The sequence below is a fragment of the Drosophila elegans genome, unplaced genomic scaffold (assembly GCF_018152505.1).
Source record: "Drosophila elegans isolate 14027-0461.03 unplaced genomic scaffold, ASM1815250v1 contig_183, whole genome shotgun sequence".
In the NCBI taxonomy this organism is placed as follows: Eukaryota; Metazoa; Arthropoda; class Insecta; order Diptera; family Drosophilidae; genus Drosophila; species Drosophila elegans.
The window spans coordinates 12,509,761-12,532,094 of record NW_024545550.1 but is presented as its reverse complement, the minus strand read 5'-3'; the positions used below and the strand labels follow the sequence as shown (position 1 = coordinate 12,532,094).

The 22,334-nt window shown below is 41.5% G+C and overlaps 4 protein-coding genes and 1 long non-coding RNA gene across 6 annotated transcripts; 2 read left to right on the top strand and 3 right to left on the bottom strand.

The window, feature by feature from the left end:
- Nucleotides 1-4,046: 4,046 nt before the first annotated feature.
- Nucleotides 4,047-5,106, bottom strand: LOC108141509 (alpha N-terminal protein methyltransferase 1). Its single transcript, XM_017264937.2, has one exon. It carries the CDS (start codon nt 5,030-5,032, stop codon nt 4,205-4,207), a length of 828 nt encoding a protein of 275 aa, XP_017120426.1. The 5' UTR covers nt 5,033-5,106; the 3' UTR covers nt 4,047-4,204.
- A 19-nt stretch (nt 5,107-5,125) lies between these two features.
- Nucleotides 5,126-6,201, top strand: LOC108141510 (protein crossbronx). The gene is made up of 4 exons (XM_017264938.2): nt 5,126-5,297; nt 5,366-5,430; nt 5,492-5,595; nt 5,651-6,201. Exons 1-4 carry the CDS (start codon nt 5,212-5,214, stop codon nt 6,128-6,130), a joined length of 735 nt encoding a protein of 244 aa, XP_017120427.1. The 5' UTR covers nt 5,126-5,211; the 3' UTR covers nt 6,131-6,201.
- On the bottom strand, nt 6,150-6,956 carry LOC108141511 (UPF0598 protein CG30010). The gene is made up of 2 exons (XM_017264939.2): nt 6,759-6,956; nt 6,150-6,697 (listed from the first exon to the last, which is right to left on the bottom strand). The coding sequence occupies exons 1-2, from the start codon at nt 6,903-6,905 to the stop codon at nt 6,197-6,199; spliced, it is 648 nt and encodes a 215-aa protein (XP_017120428.1). The 5' UTR covers nt 6,906-6,956; the 3' UTR covers nt 6,150-6,196.
- Nucleotides 6,957-9,166: 2,210 nt separating this feature from the next.
- Nucleotides 9,167-9,760, bottom strand: LOC121466876. Its single transcript, XR_005977036.1, has 2 exons — nt 9,658-9,760; nt 9,167-9,592 (listed from the first exon to the last, which is right to left on the bottom strand). It is a non-coding gene; the product is annotated as an uncharacterized LOC121466876 (long non-coding RNA).
- A 445-nt stretch (nt 9,761-10,205) lies between these two features.
- LOC108141375 (pyruvate carboxylase, mitochondrial) lies at nt 10,206-22,301 on the top strand. 2 transcript variants are annotated; one of them, XM_017264710.2, is made up of 8 exons: nt 10,206-10,420; nt 10,502-10,594; nt 15,455-15,581; nt 15,650-17,159; nt 18,263-18,310; nt 19,112-19,769; nt 20,530-21,559; nt 21,626-22,301. In XM_017264710.2, the coding sequence occupies exons 3-8, from the start codon at nt 15,483-15,485 to the stop codon at nt 21,872-21,874; spliced, it is 3,594 nt and encodes a 1,197-aa protein (XP_017120199.1). In that variant the 5' UTR covers nt 10,206-10,420; nt 10,502-10,594; nt 15,455-15,482; the 3' UTR covers nt 21,875-22,301. The 2 variants fall into 2 exon arrangements, with proteins under 2 accessions (XP_017120199.1, XP_017120201.1); XM_017264712.2 differs by lacking the exon at nt 18,263-18,310.
- The last annotated feature ends 33 nt before the right edge of the window (nt 22,302-22,334 follow it).

Genomic DNA, 22,334 nt, shown 5'->3' with positions numbered 1-22,334 from the left:
AATAAACCCAAGATAAGAAAAACCATATTTTCACATCAGTATATCGTCTTAAGGTCGTAAATTAAATAAGGGATGAAAGTGTAGAGCTGAAGAATTGTGTACCCGCTTCAACATGTTTGAACAAATGCATAGAGCCTTATCGTAAATTAAATAAGGGATGGAAAAGAATGGCTGAAGAATTAAGTTCCCGCTTTAACATGTTTGAACACAGTATAGGGACTGTACCAAAAGTACAGTACTGTACGAAACACTTTCGGTGATAGCAACTTAAAAAGGCTCAATGGTGCATTTGAATTTAAGAAATGGCGGTTGTTGACAAGAATCGCTTATTTATTTCGTTTTCCTTTGAATTTCAGCTGAAAACATTTTGGGTAGTTCCCTCAATTGCTGAAAAAGTAGGGATTACCCAAATGGAGTAAAAATATTTTCTAAGAATAAAGGGAGAAAGCAGGAGACTTGCTATTTTATTATTTTTTCCTTGGCTTTGCCTGGCCTCTTATGATTGTTGATCTAAGAGATACCCAAGCTTTGGGAGGAGAATGGAAATCAAAACAATTAAAAATCCATTAAATTTAATTCTTATCATCTTCGAATTTGTTAACCTTATCAAACATTTTGCAAAGCTCAATGAGAAATTAAAAATAAATATGTATTTTATATTAATTGAATTTATTTTTAGGATTATAATTTATTATTTACACATATTTTAAGGTTTCTGTATAGCGACAAGTTTAATTAAAACTTTTTCCAAATCTCAATTGGACAAAAAGAATATAATTCAGTAAATCTCGAGTCTTACCATTCTTTTCTCATAAAGAAACAAATTAATCCTAAGCTTAAACTAGGATCTAATACAAAATGTGCGTGGCAGGAGATTATAATTTTGTTTTAACGCCAATTTCATGCCATTGGACCTTATCACTCGCTGTTGCCATGGAATTTTAAAGATTTAAATTGTGACCTTCAGAATATAACAAAATTTGAGCCCAAAAGGTTTTGCCCTCCTTAGGATTATATGTTCGTCTATTGACCTCCTTTTTTTCGCCTTAGTGTCAGGGCACAGGATAAGGCACTCCAAGCTGAAGGACTCTGCGTTTTTTCTCCGTTGTGCCACCACCTCCAGTGGCTAGGATTTACCTTTAAGTTCACTTAAACTGTTCGGGGGGTAATTTTAGCTATATCTGTTTTTATCTATGTATATATTGTAGACTATGTGTTTGAAATTGCCAAAAAGAATTGAGACTTTTACATTTTGCAGGCTTATCAGTACGGTACTCCTTTCAATAAACAACACATCAGCGCTCTTTTCGGAATGAAAAAGTTTGTCTTCTTAAAATGCCAATTGGCATGGCAGTCACAGTAATTGAGCTAATCTAGCGAAATTGTATTTAGTCGTCTCGAATACTATGTCGTGGCAGATGAAACATACAAAATTTCTGGTATATTACATTACTTATAAATAAAACATTTTCAAACCTTTATCCATTCGCCATAAAATATACTTTTACTTACAGATTCGTTTAGGAAAATAATTAAAGATTAGTAACCTTAATGAGGTGATATGACGTTTCAAGCCTATAAGTATTTTACATTTGAGGTTTGATAAAGGGAGTCATTAAGAGATTAACTAAAAACACACACACACACACACACACACCTAGTGGTAGGACTTCTTGTATCAAAGGAAATCAAATCAAATTAATTCTTGGCTGACAGCTCAGATAAGCTTATATTTTTCTAAAAGATTAAACCTAAGTCTGACGCACTTACACACTCAGCTTAGCTGTATTGAATACAAACCTGCTGAGGACCAATATAAATGATTATAATTTTAAAAAATATTTTTAATTGATAAGAACGCCATTTTGTTTAGTGACTGATTCGGAGATCATAGCACTGTACAAATACCTAGAGAACGAACAAAGATTACTGTTAAACCATATATCACTTGTGTTGTTGCTATTCTGTGCGGGCTTAAAAAACAATTAGTCTATATGGCTGGCACGTAGTTTTCTTTCAATAACTATCGTTCTCGCCCTTAACGACCATATGTAACGTAATGATTTCAAAATTTTTCTTAAGGGTTTCCCCTTGGTACCTGAATTTTTTGACGCATAAAAATAGGACCTTGGCTTGCTGCTTTTTTTTAGTTTGTTTAATTCAATAATCATGCTCTGTCGAATTCTCGTGTGTTCTGCTAGCATCAAAACATTGGGATTATCGAAGTATAACACCCTAAAAGCACTGTTGAAATTTCATCAGGAATAAAAAAGTTGTCGTCGATTAAACAACCTTTTCCTAACCCTGCCTGATACTCACCATCCTTCTGTGTACCAGCTTAAGCAGAGCAGAATATGTTCTTGATTGAATTCTGGAAAGAGATTTTCCATGTAGTTTGAATCCTTGGATCCTCTTTTAGAAATTATATTAAGTATAATAATAATCAGGGATTAAAACCAAATCAAATATCGGTTTCGGCTGCTGTTACGGATACAACCAACACAACTATTTTGACTGCGGTTTCGGATTTGTATTGAATTGAGTTGTATTTCAGTTTCGGTGAAGCAACAAAAACAACTTGTGGTTACTGCTGTTGTACCGATTTTAATAAATTAATATTTAAATTTTTCTAAATGCTCTATTAATGCAGGGCACCGAATGACGTCATGAGTTGTATTTCAGTTTCGGTGAAGCAACAAAAACAACTTGTGGTTACTGCTGTTGTACCGATTTTAATAAATTAATATTTAAATTTTTCTAAATGCTCTATTAATGCAGGGCACCGAATGACGTCATTATGAATCATTTGAAAATTTTAAAATATTTAATAAATAATTTTTTTTTTAACGTTTGATGATGTAAATGCAAAGATAAAAAAAATGAAGTATACCTTTTTGGTTGGGTTGATAATTTTACGCGCGCTATGGTTATGGAATTTTTATTAAATAATAATAATTTTTAGTTGATTACATTTCCTTTTTATTGTTGTATCCGATGAATCCGTTTCATATTTTTTCTTTTTGTTGGAATACATTCCAATTTTGAATGATTCGAAAACTTTACAGTTAAAATGCTGTGAAACCATTTTAAAGCTTAAAGCTTATTGTTAATAGTCCGTTCACGATGATTTTAAAAATACATTCACTGTTTTAAGAACTTGTTCAAAAGCATTGTCATCTTTTAGGCGTCGGCATAGACAAGTTGTTTTGAATATCCAAGCATTTTGCGATGACTTCCGGAGCAAACATCACAAGTTGTTTTGAATTTCCAAGCTTTTTACGATGACTTCCGGAGCAAAACACCACTATCTAGGGAATGCTCTTCCAAATTTGTATTAATTCGATTACGATAAGTGCTTTAGTTTTGTCGAGGAACTGATACTTTCAGGCTCACAAGTTCACAAAATGGATATAATGCCGGTTCGCGGAGATCTTCTTTTTCATCTGCCTTACTCACCACTCATATAGGGGATTTCCCGGTATTAGGTTTTCTTTCGGGCCTTTGTTAATAGAACAGTATGGTTTTAATATTTGGGGGCCCAACATCTTGATCACTGAAATGTTTCTCGTAAAGATAAAGGCCTAGCGTGTGCCCAATGTGTCTGTGGACTGCTGCCGATTTGATGTCTTGTTGAACTGTTAGAGGAAGAAAAAACAAGCTTGCATTACTCATTCTTTATTTCCTGGAATATTTTGAAGATTAGACACCAGCTGTTTACGGATTCGTGGCAATGCTGCCAGGAGTTGCCAGACTGAGAAGTGTAACGGATTTCTTAGTTAAAATTTATCCATACACGTTCAAACATATATATTTGTGGAGAGATCAATAGTACTACAAAAATATTTTATGATTTTTAACTCTGTATAAAGGTATTTTTGGTAGAGAGAATAATATGACTTTAACCACCTTAAGCTTAGAATATAATTTCTTAACTTGAAAACAATTTGGTTAATCATCATCTATCGATCTACCAGATCTCAAAATATTTCGCATTACAGGGTAGTGTTAGTATATCATCTAAAATCTAGTCTAGAAAAATGCATTAATTAAGGAACGTGTAAAAGCTTTGACAAGCTTGTTTATTGGTTGTCTAAACTTTTACAATTTTAAATGACTAGCTAGTAATGTGACATTGAATTTGTGCATTTTGTATAACTTTAGTACATTGCTAGTACGTCAATGGTAGAACTAACTAAACGCTAACCTAATCCTTGGAGACGGGCTTGCAGGCGATCATGTAGACCGGAAAGAGTCCCTTGGGAAAGTTTTGTTGCTTGACCTTGCGCACGATGCGGAATCCGGCTTCCTTCAGGAAGCGCTCGTAGCTGTCCAGTGGCCTGGTGACCGACGAGTCCTGCTTGTCCTCGACCGTCTTCTTGGAGCTGCTCACGTTCTCCTTCAGGCAGAAGAAGCCGCCGGGCGCCAGTCCCAGCTTCATACGCCGAAAGAAGGCGACCAGGTCACGGTCCGTAAGGTGTCCCAGCACCCACTGGCTCCAGATGAGGTCGTAGTGCTGCGAGGGCGTGAACTTCTGCAGTCCCATGTTGTAGATCTGGCCCAACCTGCCGGGAGTCACGTCCTCCGACGTGCAGTACTCCCGCGCCTTTTCCGCAAAAGCGGCATCCTGCTCCACCAGGTCCACGCAGCTGAAGCGCGGAATAAGGAGATTCCGGGTCACACGCCCGATTCCGGCGCCGCAGTCCAAGGCCAACCTGTTGCCCGGAACGCGAATCTCGCGCAGGAACACACTGGAGCCCTGTATATCGATGGCACTGATGTAGCCCAGACCGCCGAGCATCCCATTCACGGTGGCCGGAACCTCGGCCCAGTACTTTTGCGCCTTGTCGTAGAACTCGGGCTCCGGCGCAATTTTGGTGGCACTGCCACTGGGAGATGGCGACGCCGAACTGTCCTTGGATCCACCGGGTGCGCTGCTGGTTTCCTCTTGGCTTGCCCGCTCTGGGCCACTGTCCTTGATCTCGGCCATCACTTGCAACTTGTCTGAGAGCTGCGTTTCCAATGTGGTTGTCATTTTTGTCCGGATCAGGATTCCAAATTCCGCATGCTTTGTTTTGTTTTTACCAGTGCTGCCCAACACTGCGAATCCGACAGGGTGGCAGCACCACCGCGAACAGCTGTTCGACGAGGACCAGCTTTATCGTTTTGTTTATTTTACGAGTTTTGTGTTTCATTTTTAATTGTTAGTCCAAAATGACGCTCGATTTGGATGCAAATAAGAAGGATGACAAGCTGCTGATCGCCACCATCCAGCAGGAGTACAAAATTCTGGCTGAATAGTGAGTTTTATTCGCAGCTTTACTAGCTAGCAAAACAAACTTACTAATTTCTTTATTTTTGTTCTTAGCAAAATGATTGAGTCAGAGAAGTTGAGTGGTATATATGTTATACCAAGCTACGCTAATTCATTGCGTGAGTATACCTACATATATGTTTAAGGCAAGCTATAGCTAAATTAACCTATTTCTTTTAGAGTGGTTTGGGGTCTTCTTTGGACGCCAGGGCTTGTATGCAGAAAGTGTGTTTCGCTTCTCGATTTTACTGCCTGATCGATTTCCCGACGACAAAGCTCTTCCGGTGATTAGGATCGTAGTTAAAGCAGGAGAACATTACTCAACCTATCCTCTTTTAGACCATAATATTCCAGCAAGACGTGTTGCATCCCCATGTTTGCCCGTACACCCACAGCTTGGACGTGAGTCACGCCTTTCCCGAGTGGCGATGTGGCGAGGATCACCTCTGGCAGCTGCTCAAGTACACGCAGGCCATATTCTCCGATCCCGTTGACAGCATTCGGGGCATTGAGTTGGACAAACTTAAGAACAGAGAGGCTGCAGAGCTGTTGATGACCAACAAGGAGGAGTTTGCGAACCGAGTGCAGGAAAACATAAATGAAAGCAAGGAGCACATCTACGACAGCCCGCCTACGGAGGATCCGCACTTCATAGTATTTGAAAAGTTTCAGCCCGACTTACACGGGCCAGTTTTGGAGCGCATTAAAGCCGGAAGGAGCAAGCAGACGGAGACCTCCTCCCAGCAGGCGAATGGAGGCCACGCCACTGGTCTCTCGTGGGTGAAGGAGGGGGAGTTCAAGCCCCTCAGCATCGAGTAGAAGCTATACACTGGCTCAGTAAGTTATAGACGTAGTACTCAATTTTAATCCATTAAAGTTATTCGATTATATACACTCCTCGTTCAAGGGGAATCGCTGGGTGTTGCTAACCCAGTCGTTCTCCAGCTTCAGTCGCTCTCCGTTCCATCGAAAGTGTGTGGGGGAAGCCTCGCCAGCCGGAAATTCAAAGTGCTGGCTCAGTTCTATGGCCAGTTTGGAGCGGACCAGGCCTATGCCGCCCACCTGTGGCGTCGCTGGATGGTAGACCCTTCCATTGCGCGGGTCCATGTACAGCTTGTGGGGTTCGTAGGGAAGAGTTAGGACCTGACCCGAATGCGCATAGCTCAGCACCTCTGTTTCATCCTTTTTGAGCTGTTCTGTGAACACAAGAGGCGTGTCATCGCATCGAATGAAATTCCTTTCCCGTCCACAAAGGGAAATGTAGGGAAAGTCGCGTTCATATCTGTTGGTTTTGTTCAGTCGCAGACGGTTGAAAAAGAACTTGAGGAAATCTTTCTCCTTAAAGCAACTGGTAAAGTTTTTCATTTTCGCATCGTCCAAAAAGAGCTACAAAAAGTTTTCTGTTGCCTTTAAAATATTTTGACATATTGAAATATTTAGGACTCACCATTCCCTCATGATCGATGTAGTAAAAGTATTCGCGAATTTTCGGCTCCGGTGACTGTCCTTGATTGTATTGCAAAAAACGACAAAATGGTTTTGGAAAACCAACTGTTTTTAGGTTTGCTAGGAATCTGCAACGCAGTATTAGCATTGTTATTCTTTCTGAGAACTGCGATTGCGAAAAGGCAGCAAAAACAGCTGACTTTTGTTTACTATATAATAGCCGCCCCCGACAGTTTTACTCTTTTGGGATTGCTCTTCTGCTTAAAGCCCTTCCTATAGAAAGACACTTCAGTGTCGATACCATTATCGACATTAGCATAAATAGACATCTCGGAAAAGTTTTAAAATTAATTCATAATAATAAGTCTGATTTAAAAATCTGTGTGGCTGCTGTTTGAAACCGCAATTTTCCCAAAAAAGCTTTTTTTACCAATAACTGCCGATTTATTTTTCAAAAAACCGTTGGCCGAAAAGTATGCAAAGCTTTTGTTTTACCAGTTTACTGTCAAATGTCAAAAACAACGGTTTTTAAATATAATATTAATATTCCAATTTCCAATTTTTTTTTTATAAATTTATAGTTTTTTCGATAATAAGCCAATGATTTTAAAAAAGGATTTTCCTTTTTATATCAACAAATATTAAATCATAATGTTGAACTTATCAACCTTGTATGATAAAATATTCTTCACTACCCAATTATTTTATCATGCAGATAAATATTACTTAGTATATAAATATACTTTGGACTTTTGATAAATTCTTTCCTTGGAATTTGATTATAAAAGTTTTCAGTTAATGGTAGCAGTTGGTATTTATACCTCTTTTAATTTTTATGGTGATACAGTTCTAAGATTTTTAGGTTCGCAACCTTGGCCAACTGATACATTGGCCTTTTAAAACCATAAATCGGATAGAGCTCAATTAAACTTAAACAGTATCTTGGTTGCATGATAAGCTGCACGTTTATGATACTTCCAATTTTTTAGTTTCTGATTCTCTGATAATAAACCGACTGCTGGGTACTCTTTTAAAGTTTTAAAACTGAAAAAATATCTAGTTATATTTTTCCAACCGGAATTATAACAATCCCCATTGAGGCAGGGTATTAAGGTTTAATTCCCCGCATTTGAAACTGATAAGATATGGTCTGTCCAGTAATTTCTGCACCATCGGTTTGATAGCTTATGAAAGATTTCCATTCAGACGGAGGCGTGGCCCTGCTTATCTGTACGCCAATACGTAATAATCGCGCAGAAGTGTGTGGAATCTTTTTATTTATAGGGGTGTAGTGGTAAAACGAATTAGTTTATAAATTTTTTGAATCTAATCTTTAAGCTGCAGCTTTAATGATTTTTTTTTTTGTATAATATGTTTCTGACTGTTGCTTCAGAGTTCAAAGTTTCAAGAAACGAGGAGCCTTTCACTGATCAGCAAAATATTGATTTTTTATTTTCATTAAAGATAGGTAATAGATTAGAGAATTACTTTAATTTAGTAGAACCCATATGTGTGTCCAATAGAACACATAATTATTTATGTTTATGGATACATATAGAGTCTTACTAACACAGTTCTCTGTTGGCAGATAAACACTGCCTCCGTGGAGCACTATCTGTCCTTTATATCTGCCGTCGCTCATACGCAACATCATTCGTGTTGGGTCCTCTGTCGGTCTGGCGATAAGACCTCTCCAATTTTGTTATTGCCACAATCGCGCGTGCCGCAATATAAAAATAAAAATCTCAAAACCTCCGAAATACACGTGTCTGCCTACCTACATATACACAACAAAGTATATATATTATATAGTTATAGTTAAGAAAGAGAGCTCCCCATAAATCCAGGTGATACCGACGATAGCAGAAACAGAGAGCGTAAGCGAGGAGTCCTCTCTTTTCTGGTCTTACTTGTACAAATCATCGCCAGATCTTGACAGCCATTTGGAGTCATACGATTCTTCCGACTCTGATGGTGATTTCCATATATGTTGGCACACCGGCTGTAAATACAATAAGCTCCACGCGTCCAATCCAAATGACCAGAGCATTCTTATTCGTTCCACAACATAACCAACTTGAAAAGCTGTTCATTTTCGTAAAGTTCCCACTAGCATAATAGTTTCATATCAGGGGTTGTGATGCGGTTGGCCTTATTTGTACCTGGCAATCGTGGGAAAGAGGGTATGCTGTACTATCATTGGTAACATATTTCGCATAATATGGATGAACTCTCTGAGGTTGAGAATTTTATAGTCCTGATCGTCCTAATCAAAAGTTTCCATTTTATATTGTTGTACTAAGGTTTTGTTTCTGGCTGCATATACTATATATTATTATTACTTTTTTTCCAAAGTTGGTGATGAGGTAATCAAGAGTTACCAGAATTAAAAACTCTCGATAGATAATTTGGGTAATTATTCTTTTTATTTTTAACCAGTAGGCTACCAAATTTGTATTCTGTCAAACAGTTTTTTTAAATTTAAGTTTTTGGACACAATTTATTGCCAGTTTCTGTGTTTTTACATCTTTCTGGATGGTTCTAAATTTGCTGTAAGCCTGGATGAAGTGGTAAAGTTCATGCAAATCTGGTTTTTTGGGATCCACCCAATTTTGGGGGCTGGTGAACAGCTGTTGCGCTCTTGCTTGCGCTGCGTCTCTCCCTTCCTCTCTCTCTCTCTCTCGCGTGCTGCCAAATGTCAATAGAAAGTTCTCTTGCGCGACCGGCATACGGCGACAAAAACAGCTTTACCGCTAGGACAAAGTTCGATGTTGTTTCAGTCTCTTTACCAGGTACTTAGGAAGTTGTCTAGACTCGTTCAAAACATTGTTACGGCTGAAAGTAAGCCATTGTGACATCATTAAAAAAAATTTATAATAGTTTTTTATAATTTTTCTTACATAATGTAGATTTTTGAATTTTTATTCGAGAATTTTTAGTTAGAAACAGTGCTCAAAAATTTATAATTTTAGGTGCAAAAAGAAGGTAAACATTTCAAAAAATTGTAGTAAGACTCAGTAAAAATAAATTTGTTTGGAGCCTTTAACTTTTTACAATTTTTTTTCTGTTTATATGATGTGAAGAAATCGTAGAATTGTATACTATGTTGGGTCTTTGAATCTCATAGAACTAGATCTATTAGTAGGTTTCATATTTGTATCTGTCCTTCCGTCTCTGAACATCACCGAGAGTTTTGATAGTCGAGAAAGCGTTATCTGTCTAGTTTGTATAGGGGTTTGAGTTATAAAGGGGTACCATCTAGTCGGTGCATCCCATCCATTTGAAGTGAGAACAAATCATTGCCGGCATGGAGCTTGGGCACGCGCAGGCCTCGAAAGTGCGAGAGGAGCCGCAGAGATTGGGAGACAGAGAGCACAGTACCGGCGAGAATGTTCGCAGCCCGCTAAAAACCTCCACTCTCCACAGAACTAGTCGAAACTTTTGAGTTTTTTTTTGCGCGGCCAGTCCGACGGACAGCTTTGAAGTGAACGGTTCGCGATTTCCTGGGCAAATCGACGGAGAAGCAGAGTGCAGCTACCGTTTGCGAATTCGCGCTGTTCTACCTACCAAAGCAAAGCAAACCAAACCCGAACCAAAATCCAAACTAAAAGAGGCCGACAAAAAGTTGACAAAAGGCACATATATAGTAGGAACCGTGAATTTGTATGTGCTGCTCTGAGCTCGAATGTATATGGAGTGCCAGAACCCACGTTGACTCACGACTCGTTTGAAATTGTTTTATAGTGCTGGATAAGCCACCTTTCGGAGCCGCCAGGACCACGAGGATTTGGATTGGATAGGCGCAGGACGCTCCTCCGGAACATTTGCCACTAAAGAGTGAGTTGACTTGGCCAATTCGATAGCGGCCATCGATCAAGTGCATAGGAATTTAATTGCATAATTTTTGCTCAATTTCTTTTTACGCTCGGTTCGAAAGGGGTGGTGGACCCTTTCCCATTCCCATTCCCATTCCCCTTGTGCTTCCCCCTTTCCCCGTACTTTTACCAAACAGTGTAATTTGCCTTCGTCACTCTCTGGCAGACATGTGTTAATTACATTTTATTCTGTTCTATTCCAAACCATACACACACCCAAACGATACGATACGATACGATACGCACCATCCATCCCAGAGAGGGGAATGTGGCTGTTTTATTTTCGGACTCATCCTACTTTTTTCTGCCCAATATTTATGACCTTCTTATGGTTTCGCCATTGGGTGAAACGTGTTTGTCGCACAGCCAGGCGCAAACATGCAGAGATATAGATCCATAATCTATATGTGTGTTGTGCATAATTTTGAAATTAGCCCGCATGTGCAGTGCGAAAGCCATTAATGTGCGATCTGTGAAAGTGATAGTGATAGTGATATATGTAGGGTGAACCGAAATTTAACCAGTTTATGGGACACATTGATTTACCCGATTGCGTTTGATTTGCCATGCACGACAGGCCGTCAAATATATGGGCAGCTGGACCCGGACTAGTCAATGTCAAAGCTTCGTCTCTATCAGCTATTCATTTGGCGTGATAAGGTCTAGAGTCTAGACTGGCTGCTCAAGTAAATATAAAAGTATTTGAACAAAATTACATACATTTAGTGATTTTTCCAAGCACAAGTTTGTGGTTTTTGTTATGAAAAAATGAAAATTATTTCTAAAAAAAATAATTTGAACAGTATTTTTACAACTCAAATCAATAAAAAAAAAATTAAGAACTTGAACTAAAAGTTCTAATGCATATATTATAAAAGGCAGGATTAGTAATCAGCAATTAGAATTAAAATACAAATTATTTGTTTTTCCCATTTCATAAGCCTAATCTGGTCTCAAAATCTGATTCACTAGCGGAAGAAAAAGCTTACAGCTACATATGTAAATCCATGAATTCGCTATTTCCGTCAGTTCGCACCTTTTTTTGCGGAAAATCAATGTACGACCCACATTTAAAAGCGACTTTGACCTTAGCAGCTTGTCGTTCAAGATCATACGTTTGTAGAGCAAAAAAAAAAAAAAAATATAATCATAAGCACGCACATTTCTCTAAGCAAAAGTTGATGAACAAAAGCAAATCGGTCAAGTGGCTGCGACATTCCATTATTATTACTGTTGCACGATGTAGTTAGTGTGATTATCGTGTTATTATTACATAATCGCTCATTTTGATGGGCAAACACAATCGGGTTTTGGGGATGGTTTTCGTTTGCCGTGTCAACAAAGTTTTCGAGTAATTCCATGAGATTGGACAGGACTGCGCCCACTTTTCTTGGGGAAAATATAAGGAACACACCCAGAGAACCAGCAGAAGCAACAGGATAATTGATCGCCTGCAAATATTGTCAGAAATATGACACGCAGTTTAACTTATGCCAAAGGTGCCAGAGATACCCCAGAAATACCTGAAATACACTCTGATTTGCCTGCGAAAATACGTGTTTTTTTCACAACATGCTAAACAATTTGTTAGACATGCATGCATTCAATTTATTCTGATGCTAATGCGCTTTAATTTTGTAATACAAAAAGGCAAAAAAATATTCCAGTGCCTTAAAAAGCTTAAATTCTAATTAAAAACTGAGAAAATATATTTTTTATCGCAGATCGATATTTAAGTTATTAATTGCAAGCCCTCATAATTTGTAAGGCATGCGATAAGCATAAAGCTTCCGATTATAATTTCCGCTTTGGCCAGTGATAAGATTTGCCTCGAATGTTTTAATTTAATCTAGAGATATACCTATTCAAACTATCTATAACTTTTAATCCAAGAACGCGACCTTGTAGAACTCCTGATAACTTTTGCTTTCAGTACGGTACTGTACTTTTTTAGTCCTGAATCTCTTTATAAGATAAGAAATCTAATATGACAGCTGACCTAAATTCACGACTGTCTCAATCTGACGACCCATATGCTCGGGCTTCGCGTTATCATTAGTTTAGTAAGAAACATATTTCAAAATATTTGTAGGGTGTGTAAATTTGGTACTAGTTCTTTAGTTGGATTTAGTTATTTTTAAAGAAAGGTGACATTGGACTTATCTTGCCCATAATAAAAGCGTTGGGTTATCGAGCAAGTCTATTAAATCAAGTAATTAATCGCATAATCGTGAAGTAATGCGGCGCAAGTTAATCAAATTAGCAAACAAAATTGATACTAACACGGGGAAATTTAATTAGAGTTGATCAAAGCTAAGATTTCCATCACGTCGCTGCTATTTATAGGTCGAGGGCCCCCAGCAGTTTCATATATGTAAGTGTGCACTCCCACCGGGAATGATAATATTTACCAAAGCCCGACCTCCGATGTGTTAATAAAGCGAGCTTATCGTCCGCTCATTATCTGCACTTGTGTCACACATCCAATACAGGTGTCAACATGGGTGCTTGATTATCTGTGGATCCCAGGAACACCGCCTTTTGCAGGTCATGCACTTCATTTAATTGCAACTACCAATGGTAAACACCTCATTGAGTTGCCCGAAAATAGAGTCGATCTTTGAACCCCATCGAAAGGGGGCAATCAAAGCGATTAGCGCAGAGTCAAGGTCCCAGACGTACTCCTTGGATCTCAGATCATTCGGTCACCTGACCAGTTTGCAATGCACTTCAAAGTGTGACTTTTTCGGCGAGTCATTGATAGTTTATTTAGTCAACTGGTTTTCCCAGACGCATACGCAGACGTAGACGAGCCCCCACAAAATAGAATCGGTTTTCTCTACGACTACGACGAGAGTAACCACTGTGTCGGCTATTTGAACTCGATTTAGGTCGGCTATTCTGAAATGCAAACGAGTGTCTGGCCAGCAAAGCCAGTCTCTGACGCACCCTTGCACCCGAAACCGTGTCCGTTTGTCCGTCCGTTTGTCTGTCCGTTAGCCTGTCCGTTTGTCCGTCCGCCGATTTGTCTCATCGTCGACGGGGGCTAACAACACCCATTTGAATCGCTGATAATGAGCAAAACAAGCTAAAAAGCTAACAGACATGGGAATAAATAAAATATTTAATGGCATGTGCGGCAAAAGCGAGCCAACAATCAGCGTACTGTGAATACTCTTTAGTAGAAGAGCTTAAAATATTTGCCATGTATGTGTAGTCACTTTTTGCGTTTTAATGCGGCTGTAATAATTTTGTGTTTACTTATATTATGGGTGCTTATTAAGTCGTCATATACATATGTACTTCGAAAGATAAAATAGAAGCTTTAAACAATATGGAAAATCAGAAATGACGTTATTATCTTTAATAATTGCAAAGGTATTTAATGGGTTTTGAAAATATTATTTAAAATTAATTGGAAAGTTTTTAAACACGTACTTTTATAATATAATTTGTCAACTAACTTATCTTTTATTTCCTCGTTGATATAAATAGTTAGACCCGCTCACCATACACGACCACTATTTAATTTTCAAGTGCGAAAACGTGCTTAAGTATACATATGCTGGCACAGTAGTAGCAAATATTTGATTATCTATTACTAACTCTGCTATTGTACTTAATAGTTCCTTAACAGGCAGTTTCAATGTTTCAATTAGGGACATTTTTTGGTCTTTAGAAGTTTAAATGTGCGGCAACCTATTAAGAGAACACAAACGAACAAAGTGAGGTGCCATATAATTATACGAGTTTTGTCGTGCACTTGTTAAAACCTGCTTTCGATTTTGATCACGTGAGTCAGTTCATATTAATGAGCAGACAGATTGTTTTTTTTGTAAATGGAATAATACCAAAACAGCAAACAATCGATGGACTTTGAGCCGACGATTAGGTTTGAGCTTAAGCAAACAGGAGTGGCCAAAATATTAGGAACCAGAATTTTTGGAATATTTAAAACCAACTTATTTTATTTTAATGATAGTCTGGATTTTAGACAGAGAATAGTAACTTCTGGTAACAAATTTCAGACTTGACCTTATTCTATTATATTAGAAAAGAATTAAAAGTCGTTTTAACCCGCAGAGTTCTTAGATTTCCAATTGCAACAATTTCAAAACGAGACCTTCCAGCGCCGCTTGTTTATTTGTTTTTTTTCGAAAGTAATGTCGATAACCTTAAGGCATTTAGCAATCGAGCTTTTGAAAATAACAAATAATCAACACGTTAATTGCAATCTCTCGATCGTAAAGCAGAGCAGCATTACTTCACCCCTCCATTACCTAAAAACATGAAAACTGCAATTAAATATGTATTAGGTTTCAGAATTTTTGACTGAAATGTTAACACATTAACAAATCAGGTTTTTAGGTGCTATAATAATATGTATAAATATATTTAATAAAGTAATGAAAATAAAAAGTTACTAAAGCGGTTATAAGGTGATATAATTACTAGAAATAATATATAGCCGAAATTATTGTATATATAGTCGAGTAGTGACTGATTCATTATACGTAATTAATACTTTCTTAATCATAAATGCATCTGCTACAGAAAAATTGTAATTAAATTATTTTGTATATTTTTGTTTAAATTTAATTCGTTATGTACATTTCGTGTTCAGTTAAATTCAAGTCCTAGGCGGGATCACCTTAATATAATTTAAAAATCAGGTTTAAGGGTGGTATAAAAAAAAATATATATTTATATAAAATATATCCATTAAATGTAATTAATACTAGCTTAATCCTATAGCTAAGGCCAAAATGTGATTTTTAAAAAATTCGAAAAATGAATTCGATTTGTATATTCTTGATTCCAGTTAAATTCGAGCCCTAGGCGGGATCACCATGTTCATTCCGGCCGCCCAGTCCGCGTACAGGACGCTGCGCAAGACGCAGCCACGCGTTCGGCTTAACTTGCTCTTCAAGAATGGCTACTCCAGCAAGGTGAGTTTCGTTTACAAACGAGTTAATATATGACCTGATGTAACTCAAGGATTGCCCCACTTTTGCAGGTGGAGTACAAGCCCATCCGCTCGGTGCTGGTGGCCAATCGCGGCGAGATCGCCATCCGCGTGTTCCGCGCCTGCACGGAGCTGGGCATCAAGTCGGTGGCCGTGTACTCGGAGCAGGACAAGATGCACATGCACCGGCAGAAGGCCGACGAGTCGTACATGGTGGGCAAGGGACTGCCGCCCGTGGAGGCCTACCTCAACATTCCGGAGGTGATTCGCGTGTGCAAGGAGAACGACGTGGACGCCGTGCATCCCGGCTACGGCTTCCTCTCGGAGCGCAGCGACTTCGCCCAGGCGGTGATCGATGCGGGACTGCGCTTCATTGGCCCCTCACCCGACGTCGTACAGAAGATGGGTGACAAGGTGGCGGCCCGGGTGGCGGCCATTGAGGCGGGAGTGCCCATTGTTCCCGGCACCGACGGTCCGGTGACCTCCAAGGAGGAGGCCCTGGAGTTCTGCAAGAAGCACGGCCTGCCCGTCATCTTCAAGGCGGCCTACGGCGGCGGCGGACGTGGCATGCGCGTGGTGCGCAAAATGGAGGACGTGGAGGAGAGCTTCCAGCGTGCGAGTTCCGAGGCGAAGGCCGCCTTCGGCAACGGAGCCATGTTCATCGAGAAGTTCATCGAGCGGCCGCGCCACATCGAGGTGCAGCTGCTGGGCGACAAGGCCGGCAATGTGGTGCACCTGTACGAGCGCGACTGCTCCGTGCAGCGGCGCCACCAGAAGGTGGTGGAGATCGCCCCGGCGCCGCGCCTGCCCATCGAGATCCGCGACAAGATGACCGAGGCCGCCGTGCGCCTGGCCTGCCATGTGGGCTACGAGAACGCCGGCACCGTGGAGTTCCTGTGCGACGAGTCGGGCAACTTCTACTTCATCGAGGTGAACGCCCGCCTGCAGGTGGAGCACACCGTCACCGAGGAGATCACGGGCATCGATCTGGTGCAGTCGCAGATCCGCATCGCCGAGGGCATGACCCTGCCCGAGCTGGGCTACACGCAGGACAAGATCCAGCCGCGCGGCTATGCCATCCAGTGTCGCGTGACCACCGAGGATCCGGCCAACGACTTCCAGCCCAACACCGGTCGCCTCGAGGTCTTCCGCTCCGGCGAGGGCATGGGCATCCGGCTGGACAGCGCCTCCGCCTATGCCGGAGCCATCATCTCGCCGTACTACGACTCCTTGCTGGTCAAGGTGATCTCGCACGCCAGCGACCTGCAGAGCTCCGCCTCCAAGATGAACCGCGCCCTGCGGGAGTTCCGCATACGCGGCGTCAAGACCAACATCCCCTTCCTGCTGAACGTGCTGGAGAACCAGAAGTTCCTGCACGGCGTCCTCGACACCTACTTCATCGACGAGCATCCGCAGCTGTTCAAGTTCAAGCCCTCGCTGAATCGCGCCCAGAAGCTGCTCAACTACATGGGCGAGGTGCTGGTCAACGGGCCGCAGACGCCGCTGGCCACCACGCTGAAGCCCGCTATGGTGTCGCCCCATGTGCCCGAGGTTCCGCTGGGTGAGTTGCGGGTGTGGCACCCTCTCTAAGATCCCCAGGTCATCATGGCATGTGCTTCCCGGGTTCACGCTTGCTTCTGTGGCTACCACTCACGGCTGCTGGCCGCTTTCCGAATGATTCTGCCATACGAATCAGACGGATCCCGGCCCAAAAGGGTCCTTACACGAAGCATTGTTTTTCTCAATTGCAAGGGAATTTGAGGCTATTAGACCCAATCATTTGTATAAGACTTGATAGACATTTTTTTTGTTGTATCGATTTAAATCCATTTGAATCAGGCACCTGTAAGAGTTTCTGACTTTAATAATCATTTTTTAAATATTTTTTTTTGAGTTTGTTTAAAAAATATTTTTTTTGTTAACTGACCTTTAAAAATGCTTGCATTTAAATTTACTTTGTCATTTCTTTAAACTTTAAAGTACTTTTTGAACTGAGTTAGGGAAGTTGCTTGATATATATTTAATGTTCATCTAAAGAGTGCTTTTTAAGACTAATGTGAATCAGTTATTACTTCTGAGCTCATAACTTAAAGTCAATATCAAATGGTTGTACCTTTAAGAGCCATTGGTTTTTTATAAACTCAAATATAAATAGTGTTTATCCTTTTTTCACTCAGATCAAACTTAATATCAGATCTCTGTGAGATTATAGTCGAACCCATTTATCTCATTAAACCTTATACAATATGTGCTTCGTGTAAACGTCCCTTCAGCCACTCAATCTATTCAATTGATTTATTAACAAATTTAACAGATCAATTGAAACACTTATTTCCACAAGGCATGCTTACTTTTTTTTATTTTTGCAACTCCTGTAAAACGTTTTTTGCTTTTCTGATATGCTTTAATCGAAACTTTATGTTTTTACTCTTTCAACTATCAATTTTTGTTGCATCTGTTATTAATCAACCAAAAACCGAATCGTAATCGCGATCGCAAACGAATCGGCACTTGCAAAACACCAAACCAAAATCACACACCTACAATGTATGTATCGACAACCAAACGACAACGATTCAAAAATGCACAACACGACCACGCCCACTCCGCCCCGTTCATACGCGACACGTTCTCATGATCGAAATCATAATCAACGATTCGTAGACCTGTCCCCGGAAGCACTAGCACGCGAAGAACGAGGCGAGGCCAAAGGTACGTTAACTTATCTATCCCCAAAATCGAGAAGGGCCAGGAAACCCCATTTCCCCGCAGGACATTTGTACATACGCCCATTGATCATATCCGGTATATGGCAGAAAGATATTCTAACGTGCTTCTAACTCTACACACAGAGAAAAAACCAAAGTAAAATGAAACATCAATAGATTTGAATTAAACATTATTATTTTAAACATAAACTTACTTAAAATAAACTTAAAACATGATAATGTAATTATTAACACGTTTAAATGGTTTAATGGTTTATCCAATAGTAAAATTATAGTTTAAAATTAAAAAAAAAAAATTTTTTTACCAACAATTTTTAATTCAAAGTGAAAATACTCGGACACTACCATGATTTTTCTCTGGGTGTTTAGGAGGTGACTCGGAAATCTCCAGAGGTTTGAAAACTCTTAAAAGCTATATATCGCACTTTTGGTAACATTTTTTTTTAAGAGTCTAAACCATTTTAAACCTCTAGCGATTTCTAGGGTTACACCCGTATATATTATCTATTCCGAAACTAAAATTTGGTGTTATTCTGTAATATTGTTTATCATCACTTTTTGGTGTAAAGCTAATTTCATTCAACACACTTAACTTGATATTTTTAAATGTTTATTAATGCAGCTTTTGTTTTTACTAGCTTTCGATGTTCAGCTTAACGAGTTTTTGTATGTTTTTGGGGGTTTGTAAAAAGAGTGTTAATCTAGACTTAATCCCATAAGTGTCCCAATTTTGGAACTATATCGCCTGATTAAAACCCTGAATTAACATATTTTTGTGCTGCAGTTACGGAACCGCCGAAGGGACTGCGCGAAATCCTGGTCTGCGGCGGTCCTGAGGCCTTCGCCAAGGAGGTGCGCAACCGCAAGGAGCTGCTGCTGATGGACACCACCTTCCGCGATGCCCACCAGTCGCTGCTGGCCACCCGCATCCGATCGCACGACCTGCTGAAGATCTCCCCCTTCGTGGCGCACAAGTTCAACAACCTGTACTCGCTGGAGAACTGGGGCGGAGCCACCTTCGACGTGGCGCTGCGCTTCCTCCACGAGTGCCCGTGGGAGCGGCTGGAGGAGATGCGCAAGCGCATTCCGAACATTCCCTTCCAGATGCTGCTGCGCGGAGCCAACGCCGTCGGCTACACCAGCTATCCGGACAACGTAGTCTACAAGTTCTGCGAGCTGGCGGTGCAGACCGGCATGGACATCTTCCGCGTGTTCGACTCGCTCAACTACCTGCCCAACCTGATCCTCGGCATGGAGGCCGCCGGCAAGGCGGGCGGCGTGGTGGAGGCGGCCATCTCCTACACCGGCGACGTCAGCGATCCGAAGCGCACCAAGTACGACCTCAAGTACTACACCAACCTGGCCGACGAGCTGGTCAAGGCGGGCACCCACGTCCTCTGCATCAAGGACATGGCGGGTCTGCTCAAGCCCGAAGCCGCCAAGTGAGTTTCGAGATGATTTCCTTTCTTATACCAATTACTCGTTATATAAAACTGGTATATTGTATATATTATATTAGAAGTATGCGTTTCTGGTCCTATAAAGTACTAAAATTCTTGATCAGGATCAACAGCCATGTCCGTCTGTCTGTCCGTATGAACGAAAAAATGGCTTTGTAGAAAAATTACCTAGAACACGCTTTTCTAAATCCATAACTTTTCTTGCAGATATCCTGAAAAGGCATACTTCTAAAAAATTGTGGTTTAAAAACCCGCGTTCAAATGTTTAAGTGTAAATTCGGGTAGATTTTTTTGAAATTCTAATGATGTTGCCCCTTTTTTATTTTTCAAGAAGTAGCTTTGTCATAAAATGATTTAAAACCAGCGCTTTACTTACCCTTCTTACTGATATCCGATTTTAAAAAGAAATACTTGTACAGTTTTCTTGTTAAATATCCTATTTTGAAAAAAGCTTAGGGTTAACATCTAAAATCTCTCTCTCTGTAATGTTATGCTGGATATTTTGGCAATAATATATCGACGCATACAAACGTTTACCAAATGTAACCATCATTTTAAAATTTATTGGCTTCAATGTTAATGTTTTGGATAGTGTTCTTTGCTTCCTCGGCAGATGGCGCCACCTAAAACCGTAATTTTAAAATTTTATAGCTGAGAAACGGGTATATAATAGTCGGGGCACACGACTTTATAGTTTATTTTTGTTCCTTCTGTATACTATATGATTTCCACACTGTGACAGGCTTCTCATCACCGCCATCCGGGACAAGCACCCCGACATCCCGATCCACATCCACACCCACGACACCTCGGGAGCGGGAGTGGCCTCCATGCTGGCCTGCGCCAATGCTGGAGCGGATGTGGTGGACGTGGCGGTCGACTCGATGAGCGGTATGACCTCGCAGCCGAGCATGGGCGCCATGGTGGCCTCGCTGCAGGGCACTCCGCTGGACACGAACCTCGATCTGCGCACGGTGTCGGAGTACTCGGCCTACTGGGAGCAGACCCGCACCCTGTACGCGCCCTTCGAGTGCACGACGACGATGCGGTCGGGCAACGCCGATGTCTACCTGAACGAGATCCCCGGCGGGCAGTACACGAACCTGCAGTTCCAGGCCTTCTCGCTGGGCCTGGGCGACTTCTTCGAGGACGTGAAGAAGGCCTACCGGGAGGCCAACCTGCTGCTGGGCGACATCATCAAGGTGACGCCCTCGTCGAAGGTGGTGGGCGATCTGGCCCAGTTCATGGTGCAGAACAACCTGACCGCCGACCAGGTGCTGGAGCGGGCCGAGGAGCTGTCGTTCCCCAAGTCGGTGGTGGAGTACCTGCAGGGCTCCATTGGCATCCCGCACGGCGGCTTCCCGGAGCCCCTGCGCTCGCGCGTCCTCAAGGACATGCCCCGCATCGAGGGACGTCCGGGCGCCGAGCTGAAGGACCTGGACTTTGGCAAGCTCAAGAAGGAGCTGAAGGAATCTCACTCGTGCATCACCGACCGCGACGTCATGTCGGCCGCCCTCTATCCGCAGGTGACGAACGACTTCCTCCACTTCCGCGACACCTACGGCCCCGTTGACAAGCTGGACACGCGCATCTTCCTCACCGGACCCAAAGTGGGCGAGGAGTTCGACGTGCCCCTGGAGCGCGGCAAGACCTTGAGCGTGAAGGCCCTGGCCGTGTCCGCCGATCTCAAGCCCAACGGCATCCGCGAGGTCTTCTTTGAGTTGAACGGCCAGCTGCGAGCGGTCCACATCCTGGACAAGGAGGCCATCAAGGTGGGTGTTTGCCTTGCTTGAAGCCTTTTTGGAGGCCCTGGAACTAACCCCTGTTTAATATCCTAGGAAATCCACGTCCATCCCAAGGCCAACAAGTCGAACAAGAGCGAGGTGGGCGCACCCATGCCCGGCACCGTCATCGACATCCGCGTGCAGGTCGGCGACAAGGTGGAGAAGGGCCAGCCCCTGGTCGTGCTCTCGGCCATGAAGATGGAGATGGTGGTGCAGTCGCCGCTGGCGGGCGTCGTCAAGAAGCTGGAGATCGCCAACGGAACGAAGCTGGAGGGCGAGGACCTGATCATGATCATCGAGTAGAGCCAGGAGCCAAACCCCCTAGAGAAGTGTCCAATTGTCCAAGCTGCCACCGCACACACCTTATGTAAAATTAAGTCAAAACAGTGATAATCTTAGGGATTCTGTCAGTTTGATTGACCATAAATTGTCCCATCGCCTGTGTCTTTTTATATATGTATCCGAATAACCGCTTTTCCAGGCTGATCTTTCGGATTCGCCAAACGTAATCGAATTGGAAGCGGATTGTATATGTATATGTACGTGCCCAGGTATATTTGTAAATTTATCGTAAAGCCTTTCCTCAAACTCATTTGAATCAAATTTGTACGATTTTTGAATTCTGAATTCACAAAAAAACCTTTGTCGAGATTCCCCGCCTCCAGTAAATACGTAAGTGGTTATAAATGTTACATTAACTATTGTCTAATAAACGTTATACAAAATAGAACTATCGCCTTTCTCTGGATGAAATCACTATATA